Source organism: Lissotriton vulgaris, unplaced genomic scaffold, assembly GCF_964263255.1.
Source record: "Lissotriton vulgaris unplaced genomic scaffold, aLisVul1.2 SCAFFOLD_545, whole genome shotgun sequence".
Classification (NCBI taxonomy): Eukaryota; Metazoa; Chordata; class Amphibia; order Caudata; family Salamandridae; genus Lissotriton; species Lissotriton vulgaris.
In genome coordinates this window covers 859,938-873,037 of record NW_028245946.1, presented here as the reverse complement: position 1 = coordinate 873,037, position 13,100 = coordinate 859,938, and the positions used below count along the sequence as shown (strand labels likewise).

General features: G+C 43.1%; 1 protein-coding gene across 1 annotated transcript; it reads left to right on the top strand.

Moving 5' to 3' along the window:
- Positions 1-11,747: 11,747 nt before the first annotated feature.
- LOC147666220 (olfactory receptor 1G1-like) lies at positions 11,748-12,716 on the top strand. The gene has a single exon (XM_086949202.1). The coding sequence runs from the start codon at positions 11,748-11,750 to the stop codon at positions 12,714-12,716; it is 969 nt and encodes a 322-aa protein (XP_086805328.1).
- Positions 12,717-13,100: the final 384 nt, after the last annotated feature.

The following is a 13,100-nucleotide window of genomic DNA, read 5'->3' as shown; positions in this document are numbered from 1 at the left end:
GGAGATGGTCTAACACCATATCTCCATTAATGTTTTTCCATTTCCTAACCGCCTTCCATCCTTCCCTAGGCTTCATTCTTTGTTTGTCCAGCAGAAACTCGCCTCTCACCAGGAAGTGATCAGAGTCAGACCAAACACATGGCTGGGCCATCACCGTATCCTGTACAGGAGGCGTTGTCCAAATCAAGTCCAGGGTGTGACCCTTGACATGTGTGGGACCCTTCACTAGTTGGACAAACTCCAAATACATCAATGCCTCATCAATCTGAAGAGCCTGCCCTTCCCTTGGTACTTTCTCCCAGTGATAATTAAAATCACCCATGATAATCACCCTATCATATCTTGAGCGCATATCCTGAGCTAATCTCAGGAATGAGTCAGGAAAATCCGGCGATGCCCACGGGGGGCGATAGACCAAAAGAATGACTATACAGTCTGCCCCCAACTTGAGTCTAGCACTCAACACCTCAGCGCCACCCATATTTTCGGCTAGGAGTCTTTCACCCTGTAGGTGTTAGCTATATAGAAGGGCCACCCCACCCCCTCTCTTCATATCCGCTCTATTTAGATGAAGCGCCGAAAAATGCGCTGGCAGAGATGCTATGAGATCTGGCATGGAGGAGTCCTCTAACCACGTCTCAGTTACTCCCAGAACATCCAGTTCCCCATCTTCCAGTAAACTAAATACCTCCAAGTTATGTTTCTGAAGGGAGCGAGTGTTAAGTAGTCCATAGTGCAGACCATGAGCCTTACTTCACACCTCCCAGATGTCCAGCCCTCTTCAACACTATATAATGGCGGCCACTGTGTGACAGCACCAATGGCGTGCTGCTTGAGCTTCAATGACAAGCCCGTCTGCGCCAGCCGATGCCTGGACCATGCCCAGCGCCTTGGACCCTGGTCCCTTGACAATTTACTGCTAAGACTCCAGCAACCTACAGGCTTTCCAGGCAAGATGTTCCACCGCCTGCCACATTGCATTGGCGAAGAACAGCCAAGGCCTGTTTACCTGCCACACCTGCAACTGCACCTTCGGGGGCCTCTGCACACCAGACCCACTGACCACACAAACCTCAATAACCGGACCCGAGCACCACAGATGCATCTTACTCAAAACCCGCTCCCTCAAAGGACATGCTGTGGAGATCTGGGATCTGCCCTGACTCCACCTTCCCCGAAGTTGTCATCTTCACAAAAACCTGAAAGAACTCCAGGTCAGCCCAAGATATCACTACAAAATCATCCATAAGGATGCACCAACCAGTCAGGAGGAGGCATAGCCATCGTACACGAAGCCACCCTCCACCTCACAACCAGCTCAGAGGACCACTCACTTGACATTGAGCACCTCTACTTCCAGATCCAATGCCACTTTCCCCGACACCCTCGTCTACAGACATCTTGGAAACTGCTCCCCTTCATTAAAGCCATAACCGACTTCATCACTCACCACACTGTAGCCTCAATGGACTACATCCTTCTTGGTGACCTCAATTTCTACCTGGACAACCTCAAAGACCATAACAGCTCATCCCTACTGAAGAACTTCATCACCATCAGACTAAAAAAACTGGTCACAATACCAACCCATTCAGCGGGGCACACGCTGAACCCCATCTTCTCAACAAGCAGCAACTTCTCCTTCAGCCACATCTCTGAGCCACACTACACTAACCACCACTGCATCCATTTCTCCTTCATCTAACTACCCATACACCACCATGCCCAATGCAATCCTCGCACCAACTGGAACAATGTCACTGAAGACCAGCTCACCACCTCCCTCAGCAAGACCCCACCACCCACATCCACAGACGCCAATTCCTTAGCACGCAATCTCCACCACTGGTTCTCCGACTGAGCCAACACACTGCTCCCTCAGGACATTCTCAGGCAAACAGCCCACCAGGAAACCCAGCTCCTTCTCCCCCACTCTCCAAGAGTTTAGGCACCCCTGCACACAGCTCGAGAAAAGATAGTAGAGCAGCAAGATCACAGCTGACCAGGCAGCCTTCAAGGCTGCCGTCTTTGCATACCACTGCCTCATCAGAACTACAAAGATAGCAGCCATCCATGAATGCATCAACAAAAATGCACAAAGCAGCACAGACAGCAGCCATTCCCGTGTCTCAAGAACTCTGTGTCAACCTTGCCACCTTCTTCTACTGCAAGATCAAGGAGCTCTACAACAGCTTTGCATCCTAAGACCCACCTGCAACCACTGCACCCAGTGGCTCAAATTCCAGCAGACCTTGACCAGTTGGACTTCCCTCACCTCTAACTACACACTCAGGATCATGAAGAATATCCACTTCATAGCCCCCTCGGCTCCCTGCTCTAAGCACATCTTCAACAGAGCCAGCTCCTCCATTGCACCTGAACTTTGTCTCACATCAACTGCTTCATCGAGTCTGTAACCTTCCCGGAAGACTGGAACCAAGCAGAGATCACCCCCAGCTGAAGAAACACTCTGCCAACCCAACAGACCCCAAGAACTACAAACACATCTCTCTGCCCCTTTCCAAGCCAAAGTCATTGAGAATGCCATCAATGTCCAACTCTCTGAGTTCATAGAAATGGGTAACATCCTGGACCTCTTCCAATCAGAATTCAGAAGCAACCACAGCACTGAGACTGCCCTCCTCGGTGCAACAGATGACATTCACACACATCTTGATTGAGGAGGTACTGCTGCACTCATCCTTCTGGACATCTCAGCTGCCCTCAACACCGTCTACCACCACACCCTCTGCTAAATACGCCATGACGACAGCATCCACATCAAAGCTTAATCTCCACTATGGCAGCCCACCCGCTGCGAGATGCCTGGCTTTCACCTTGGGGAAGTCCAGTAAGGGTTATTTCACAGGGAAAAAGCCAGGACGGGTTCCCAAGGCAAGCGCCTTGATGCCTTCGGGTGATACGTGCGCTATATAAGTCGCAATACATTTACAAAGCCCTAGAATGGATCAGCTGTGGAGTGCATCTGGGGTCCTCCCTGAGCTCCATTCTCTTCAACACCTATAAAGCCCTCTTATAGCTATCATCAGAAGCCACGGACTAAACATTGTCTCCTACGTTGATGCACCCTGATGATTCTCTCCCGCACAGACAAACTCACTGCTGCCAAGAGCAACTTCCACAATGGGTTGAAGGCAGTCGCCATCTGGATGAAGGATATCTGCCTCTAGCTTAACTCAGAGGACACCTAAGTCCTTATTCTGGGCTTCTCCACCTGGGATGACTCTTGGTGATCCGCAGTGCTTGGAACCCACCCACATCCATGGACCACGCATGAAACCTCAGCATCATCCTGGACTCCTCACTCTCAATGAACCGCCAATTCAACTCTGTTTTGTCCTCCTACTTTCACACGATCCACCTGCTTTGGAAGATCTTCAAGTGGATCCCCACTGAGACTAGGAAAACAGTAACCCATGTGCTTATCAACAGCAGACTTGGCTACGGCAAAGCCTTCTACACCATCACACCAAGAAACTCTAGAATAAACTGCAGAACATCCAGAATGTCACCGGCAGAATCTTCTTGAACATCCCATACCTTAACCACATCACAGGCCACCTGAGAGACCTACACTGGCAACCTGTCAACAAAAGAATCACCTTCAAACTCCTCACACACACCAACAAAGCCTTACACAATTCCGGACCTGCATACCTCAACCACACGTCTCCTTCTACACTCCCACCACACTACACCGCTCCACCCAACTTGCCCTGGCCCCCATCTCATGGATCATCAAGACCATGACTGGGGGTAGATCCTTCTCCTACCTCACTGCGTAGACTTGGAAATGCCTGCCTCTGCACCACAGGCAGTCACCATCGCTGATGCAAATCAGGAAGGACCTCAAGACCTGGATCTTTGCCAAACCCCCTCCACTGAGCACCTTGAGACCCTCATGGGTGGGTTGTCACGCTATACAAGATTACAGATTGATTGACTGATCTAATGTCTTTATCTTAGAGTGCATGGAGGAAAGCTTCCCTTTCCTTGTTCCTAAAGAGCCATTGCAGATACTAATCACCTGTACAAGAAGGAGATAGAAAAAAAAAATGACTGCACTTCTTGCGAAGGTGTTTCTGTTACTGGAGCTGAATCTCCTGATGCACATTTATTTGACACTCCCAACTTCCCTGTCAATTGCACTCAATATCATCACTAAAACAAGATATATTTTTAATCCGCCCCATCATTTCTGGCACATTGGAATTCTTTTGGCCTTTTTTAATCCTCTTTCTTCTGTGCATTTTGTTAAGGTTTCCATTTACTTAAGTGGAGGTGCTTCAAATGAAAAGTGACCAACTGTAAAATATGGGAAGCCATTTGAAGTTTACTGCAAACACATACTTCAAAATCAAAACGGTGGTGGCGTATAACATTAACACCTTGGTTGCTTGAGATATTTGTTTGCTGTACTGGATCATAATGGAAATGGGTGTGTTCATGACGAGCTGAGCTAGTCATGAGCACACCAGCAGTGTGCCTCATGACGAGCTTAGCTCGTCATGAGCACAGAAGGGGTTAATTAATGAAAAGCTAAAGTAGTCTTTCTGGGTCTAGTCCTTTCAGAATCTATGAACTCTTCTTGCTAATGACCACCAAAAATAACACAATTTCTTTGTTATTCATTTAAGAGTAACACAGAGATTTATCACAAGGAGAAGTGTGGCTCACTGGTTAGAGGAGGCAGACCTGGAAGCAGAGGTCAGCCCGGGAGCAGGGTTCAATTCCTGGCTCGGCGGGGTCTTGAGTCCTAAAATGTCCATGGACTCGACAATTCTCGCTCCGGTGCCTACTCGATTCACGGGTTCACACTCTGCGACTCTGGGCAATAGCTTGCTTAATCTCCACAACAGCCCCTCGCAGCGGGATGCCTGGCTTTCACCTGCCGGGGTTATCTCACAGGGGAATACCAGGACGGGTTCCCTAAGCAAGCGCTTAGAAACCGGTTGGTGATTTGCGCTATATAAATTCCGGTACATTTACATTTACATTTACAAGTGTAGCAAATGAGGCAGACTGTTATGACACTCTGGACACAGCGATATCCTGCCCTGTACAGTTCCCCCTGAGGGTTGTAATATACATTCATGTAATTGCCATACATTGTATGACTGAAAGGTCACTCATCTCTGAAAATGACTTGGATGTGGCAGAACAGAAGGACCTGGCCCAAAAGTGCAGAAACCAGAACAACTTGTGGTAGAGCGGTGCTGATTGGAGCATCGAATTACAATAGCTGTCATCTTTGATTCTGTGGCTATATAAACACACCCCTTTTGGACATCTGCGCTTGCTATCTTTTGAGTGCCTGATGGAAGGAATGGTCCAGCCGCTTGTGGGGCATATTCACTGCAATGTGTCCCATGACCCAGACATTTTTCTGCTCCCTGAGCGAGGTATCTGCCGCTTCTTAGAGTTACCTGAGTCTTTCTATTTGGTGGTAGAGGTGTTTCCACAGTCTAAATGCGAGCCCTTAGCATCTATCATTACATTATTTATTTTGTGACTTTTTTGGTTCAGAGTGAATACCTATCTCTGTATTCTTTGTATTATTGATGTCTACAGTTTCCTCATAGATTTCTGAGGTTTTAGAGACAAAGTTTATTTCCAAATAAAGCAGTGAGATGTATCATCACTTTCTTAAGCTAAGAACCTGGAGTAATGATTATTACCCCTTCATTACTTTGCAATGTCATTAATAGTCTTTACAGTGCATGTGAGCGATTCCTTTTGGATGAGTGACTTTATGTTTAACATAGTGTGATTGGCTGGGAGATAATTTAGGTATTCCATTTTCTTTATTAAATGCAATTATCACAGTATGATATTGGCTCCTTGCATAAGCTGTTCCCAGGAAAGAACCCCAAAGAAACAGCAAGGTAGGCTCCTTCTGGTTGCAGAGTGTCCCCAATCCTCTGTTTATTGTTTAATTCTCTCCCCCATTCCCTTGGGTGTGCTTTTCGGGGAGCAGTGTTTTCTGTTCTCCGATTGGAACACCAAGGGGAGGGGCCAGACTATCCTCACCCCATCGTTCGTCCCCATTATCCAGGTCTTGCCAGGTTAGTATTTTAGTTATTCTTTACTAAGCAATTTGTCAGAATAGCAAGACAACTTAGTTAGCTGGTCAGAGTGATGGATTCCAATGCAGATCTCACTACTATATTGGACACCATCATGAATTTACATATAGAAGTACACACCTCATTCGGAGAGAGGTTGCAGGCCTCACTATTAAGGATAATTCAGAGCATAGCAAAGGGGGAGGTGCAAGCATAAAAGCATGGACTCTACCAACGCCCCTTTCTTTGTCAGGGATCCCATCTGATCATACAACCATATACTCAATGGGGGGACACAGGGCTTGAGGTTTTTTTCTCCTCCACAAGTTCCCAAAGTCATGACAGGCATCCTACTACCTCAAACAGGTGAGAGACGAGCAGAAAAGAGAAGACAAGCCAAAATCAAAACCTCAATTTTAGTTGCAGGCCTGAAGATCAGATATGCCCAGAATTCTGAGGATGCAGCTACTGAACGGGGAATGGGCTCCGACGTTGCTAGACACTGCGGCAGAAGTAACAATAGCACGTCAGAACCTGATGGAATTTCTGTTGACAGCGGACTTGAATGATTACATCACGGTGGAAACACCAGACATTAGGGTGAGTGTCGGCATAAGTTACACAAAATAACACCCAATATGGAATGAGACAAGCCCAGGAAAGTTAAAGGTTTCTTTTGGGAAAATCTGTCATCTGGTTATGACTTCCAATTAGCACAACAAGATTGGCTGCCAGCATTTGTTATGGAGTGCCCAAGGGGGGAAGATATAATGTTTCCAGCATTTTCCAACCTTGTTCACATACATCCTAAATATGCATATGCATGGGAGTGGCCAGTAGCCCTAATTCCAGCATTGTATCAAAATCATGCTGGGGGGATGAGGATTCAACCCACCACATGATCCCGTTAAAAGTTTCATCAAATGCACAAAGGCAATATCCAATAAAGCAAGAAGCTAAAAACCTGTTAAGGAAGATCTTAGATCAACTTTATTATCAAGGAGTAATTGAAACATGTTCCCCACCAATGAACAATCCTTTGTTTTCCATATCAAAACCAGACAACGCATATTGTCTAGTTTTAGATTACAGACATTTAAACACATGCACAAAGACATTCGTTGTCTAAAATACACACAGTGCTGTACTAATGAATACAATTACACCCAAAAAATACAAAAAAACACGTGATATCTCAAATAGACTTTTCTGCCAAAATATAGCACCTGAAAGTAGGTATTTGACTGGATTCTCAGTGTTGGGGTGCCAGAGACAATTTTGTTGTCTCCCCCAGGGGGTATAAGAACAGCCCGAGGTATTTTCAGCAAGGGTAACTGAGTTACTTAAAAATTTTGATGAGGAAGCATTCCTAGGTGGATGATATTTATCTGACCGATGATGACTTAAAAAAGGCACTTGACCAGAGTGAGCACCATCATTCTGGGATTCACTTCTGAGGGCTACAAATTTAACTTTAAAAAATCAAACATTGCCCACCTCAGTGTCCTATTTTTAGGATATGGGCTTTTAAGTGAAGAAAAAAGCCTGTCAGTTAACCTTTTAAAAAACTGTGGGCTACTCCAACTTCAAAAAACATTTAAAAATTTGCAATCTATACTGGGATTCCTAAATTTTGGCAGAACATACATTTTGGATTACACAGAAAGGGTAAAACCTTTCTAGGACTTAATAAAGCCTAACTTTTCAGTTAGACATTGGTCACAGGAACACTCAAACATCCTGTGTTCATTACAATAAGACATGATAACTACCAAACACTTACAGACATGCATAAAGTTAAGCAACTTAGTGACGTGCGTAATAGCAGGTCAATGCGGGTACACTTACTTAACCTTCAATGAAGGAGAAACAGTACCAATCGCATACAAATCACATCTATACATAAACTCAGGATGCATTCACTTCAACAGAAAAAATCCTGACAGCAGTTCAGACAATTGTAGCAAGAGAAAGAGCACTAGCTCAGCGGAAGTGCATAATTGTCATAACCCCAGTACTAGCTTTAAAGGCTGATACAAAGGCTAGCATTCCAAATGCATAAGCCTTACATCCGAGATTAATACAATGGCCTAATTTTCTTACTGCAATGGACTTTGAATACAGATTTTATCCAAATCTAAAAACACAAGCATTCCTGCAATATGAACAAGAATATCCTCCACCAAATGAACTCTTGCCTGGACTTTGTACGCTCTTCTTTGTGTTCTCACCGTCCTTCTCTCTTTGGTTTTTTTGTCGAGCCCTGAAAGGAACGAGAGGAACGTGTATCAATATCCTGATAACTGTCAGGTTTCCTAATGTTATCCCTATTCCTGAGATTGCACCTTTTTTCAGAGGGCTCCTGTGGAGGAAATCTACCTCGGGATTCAGATCTTTTTTCTCGAAAATGTTGTTGTTTTTTATTATCCCAGTGCCCTTTTCAGGACTGCCCATCAGTTGTGGTTTTAAAGCTTTCCCACCCAAACTATCTCTGCCTAATTCTGCATATGCCATTTCAATTATCGTGGGCAGTTTGCGTTGCTGATCCAACGGACTGTACTCCCTTAGGCGTTGGCGGATTGCCACTGAAGCTGCTTCCACTTTCATACCTAGGTTCGGGGCAGGCTCTACTCCGTACTGTATTTGTCTCAATACATCTGGTATCACTGCTAATGAAGGAATACCATGTGTCCTGGTATATATGGCAGCAAAGACTGTACTCCAAGTGGTGCAGTCCTCTACTTGTGGTGTTATCCCCATGGGCAAGCAGATGGTTAACATTCTGTGGTTTTTCAAATGGGGTAGTATTCGGGAATACTGCCTCGAGCTGAGTCATTTTCTGAGCTACCCAGAAGGGCATTTGTTCATGTTTTGTGGGCATTTTGCCCATTACCGCTTGTAATGTTTATAGAGTTATTTTAGATGCTGTACTCTGATGTTGAGTTCCATTTGGTGCAACTGTTTTGGTTGGACTGTGAAAGTCCTCATGACAAATTGTGTCAGGTTTCTGTACATTCTAATTCAATCTTTGTGTTGTATGAGCAAGTCTGGCTGTGACATTGTATCAATGTCAGGATGTGGTGTGTAGGATGCTAATAATAGTCATGTTGCCCGTCTCCTCCGAACGGTCTTGGTCTTACTCTGTGTCTTATGTGAGGTATGGTGCCTTTAAAACAGTACAAATGTTCCTGGCATATGAGTGGAACCTATATGTCCTTGCATGGACCGTATTCCACTGGTGGATCTCCTTCTGTATAGTAGTGAAATGTCTGTGCTCTTGCATCTGCTTCTGGGAATGTAACCCATTACTAGAGTACCTCTGTTTTGTTTGATTTGTGTGCCTCAATCACAAAAGCTACTAAGCCACTCCTAGCTGATAAACCATTGACCAATAGGTTCAGGGTGAGTGCATGTCTGAATTTAGGTGCAATGATCTCCTGTTGAGAGGCGTTGAGTCACTACTGGGTTATATTTGCCCCAAGTCATTTTGTAAAGGAGAAGTTTGTTCAAGAGAACTTAAGATAAGGTTTTATGCACAATTTAGGAGTACTATGTCCTTCAAGCTGGAATAACCATCAGCCAATAAATAGTATATTTTGCCTATTCACCTGTGGCACAGTTTGTGCCTACCCACTACAGACGTCTCTGGCGTTTTGTGAGTAGGGGTCTCTGAGAATAGCACAACAGAACTACTCAGATTCTACTGTTAAATAAGTACCCAACCAACGTTGGTGGCACCATATCGCAATGTGAAGTAATTGATAGTGTTAATAAACTGGCAGTGTATAACCGTTTACACACATTTGCATACTGGTATATGGAAATAGAAAAGCAATCAAATACACATACCTATCCTATTTCTAAATTGCTTGAGTTTAAAGTTAAAAAAATTACAAGCAAGCTTTCCACTTTGAATTGCAATAGAAATTCTGCAAACATGACACCTCCCTGTAAATGTTCAAATAATTTCCTACTATAGTAATAAAAAAAATGTCAATTTACCTTTTCATTTAGGCAACAGTTCTTTGTATATGACATGGGGGCACTGACAAAATGACCGTTTAAGCGATTGTTAGGAAAAAACTCTACAACTGTATTCAAATAAAGATGAGAAATAAAACATATAGCTGTGCATAAGCTCCTCTGTGCTGGAAAGAATCTAACTAAAAAGTGAAAGGTTTGTGGTGGAGTGTTTAATCAATTATTTTTAGTGATTAACAGTCATCCACAAGTTACCTACTGTCATATTTTAAGGAGAAATGTAAGGTAAATATTGGGCCTGTGGAAGTGGGTCGAGGAAGTACCAAGATCCACACATGATGCCCCTTTTTTGGCAGTAACCGTAAAAAAAAACGATGCTATTTATTGCACCTTATAAATTCAAATTCATTCAGATTTAGAAGTATATATCGGGTGAGATAAATATCACACTCTCCTCCAGGCCAGCCAGATTCGAGTCATTAATAGTTACCCCTATGCATTTTGAAAATATTAGAAAAAAATCATTGTCAATTAAAGTGGCTTGTAGAGACTTGCTAAAATTGTAATCTCTTTTGCCTGATTTTTTAGTTAGTTAGTTAGTAAGTTATTCTTGAGATAATCTAAATAAGCAAAGCCTATGCAAAAAAGCATTGATGGCTGAAACTAGGTCCCATTTTATATTGTGTAGCATGTACTGAATGCTTTTCTACAATGAACTGTGCTATCTTATGTAGAACTAATCATTTGGGAAAAGAGTGTCTCTAGTCCAGCACCCAGCACTAAATATTGCCCCATCCATTGGGCCTGCTTTATTTGCACCTTATACCATTATCTCTTCCCATTTGTGGACCACACTGATTCACAAGCCATCCTCTCTCCGCAGGGAGGATATATTCGACCTACACACCCAAGCATCCCTGGCCTATTCTTTGAACTAGATATGATAGGGAGGACCATCATCATCAGGGAACCTGCATTAGGTTTGTACTGTGTCTTAATCTCACAAAATGGCCCTAAAGTAGAGGAGACCGAGGAAGTCACACAGCCCAGATACAATCCATGAGAAATAAGTTGAAGAATCAATAAATCCAAGTCTCCTTAAAAAAAGCAAATAAATACAATTTAAAAAAACAGACGTGGTGTCAGAGATGAAACAAAATAAAGTTAGAGTGAAGAAATACTACAGAAAGTAGTGTTGCACCCAGAACAAGTGCCACCTGGTGAGTATGATTCATACTAATATGCTATAATCTTGGGGGGTAGGGGAGGAGGGGAGCATTTGCTAATAGAAATTATATATATTATATTCTTTCCAAATCTAAATTTTGTGGATAATTGGTACAATAAAATACCATATTGTAGAGAGTATAAACCTTTTTTTCCATACAAGTCTAAGCAGCAATAAACATTTTAGGCACAGACATGCTGCAATAATAGTGCCCCTATCTCTGAAATACAAACGATAAAACTCCACTAAAATATTGCGCAACAGAAAACAATTGTTGTTAGCATGTTTGAAAGAAACCAATGTATTTTGAACATTTGCAAGATATGAAATTAGGATCTTTTTGCTATGCCATAAACAGAACTTACACGTCAAACCAGCTCGTCAAAAAATGTATTTACATATATGGTGTGCTTTATTTCAGCCTTTCTTCAAATGGCAATAAACCTGGACAAATGAAAGGAGAAAACATGACTTCAGAGGAACAGTTCTTGATTATAGGGTTTTCGGATCTTCCACTGCTGCAAGTTCCACTTTTTATTACATTTACAATAATTTACGTGATGACTTTGATTGGAAACCTTCTCATCATGTCAATAGTATACTCCATCTCACACCTGCACACCCCCATGTATTTCTTTCTTATAAACGTGGCCTTCATTGATATCACTTGCATCTCACTCACTTACCCACATATGTTGATACACTTCTTTCAGACAGGTACACTCATTTCTCTAACCAAATGTCTGCTGCAGATATATTTCTTTATCTTCTTGGTGGTGACAGAAGTCCTTATCCTCACAGTTATGGCCTATGATCGGTATGTGGCCATCTGCTATCCCTTACATTACATGAGTATTGTGAACAAAAACAGGTGCATACAGCTGGCCACTGGAAGTTGGCTTTGTGGTATCCTGATCCCTCTACCTTACACTTTAGTACTCTCGGGGCTCTCCTACTGTCAATCGCACACCATCAACCACTTCTTCTGTGATTTCACTGCCCTGATGAAGCTATCTTGCACCAGCACCCACATTATTGAGACACTAAACTATGTAAATGGATGTACTTTTGGACTGTTTCCTTTCATTTTTGTCATCGTATCCTATGTCAAGATCATCTCAGCAATACTGAACATGAAGTCTAAGGAGGGGAGATGCAAGACCTTTTCAACTTGTGGTTCTCATCTTATAGTGGTTATTTTATTCTTTGGGTCTGCTTGTTCTACGTATATGAGACCAACATCAAATTTTTCAATACAACAGAACAAGATGTTGGCTTTGCTGTACACAGCTGTTCCTCCACTGTGCAACCCTGTCATATACACCCTGAAAAACAAAGAATTTACAAATGTCTTCATGAGGAGAGAAAAAAGCAGTATTGACAACAGGACCAAAACAAAAAACAGCTTTTGCAAGGTTTAAAAAAACCTTAAGTCGAAAATGTAACTATAAATTGCGGATGGAGTCCTGTACAATGGAACGCTTTATTACTGAGTGCCAGGTGTTTTTGATTGATTATTTATAACACATATCTTCCATATAAATTAGGGGTATTAGGTGTAGCAGCTGTTGCTTCTCTTTTTCTTTGGTCGTCCTTGCTCTGCTGTTACCACCCCTGTTCTGAAGTGCCATTAAGTTAGTTGTATACACAAGTAAACAGAGTTGACTGGGTCTTGTTTACTTTCTGTAGTTTCCCCCATTGTGCATCATCTAACTCTTTAGCAGCAAAAAAGAGCATTTGGTGTCCTTAAGTAGGGGGCAATAGGTCAATGTTGAAAAGGTATCAGCAGTCAAAGGGTGTGTGAT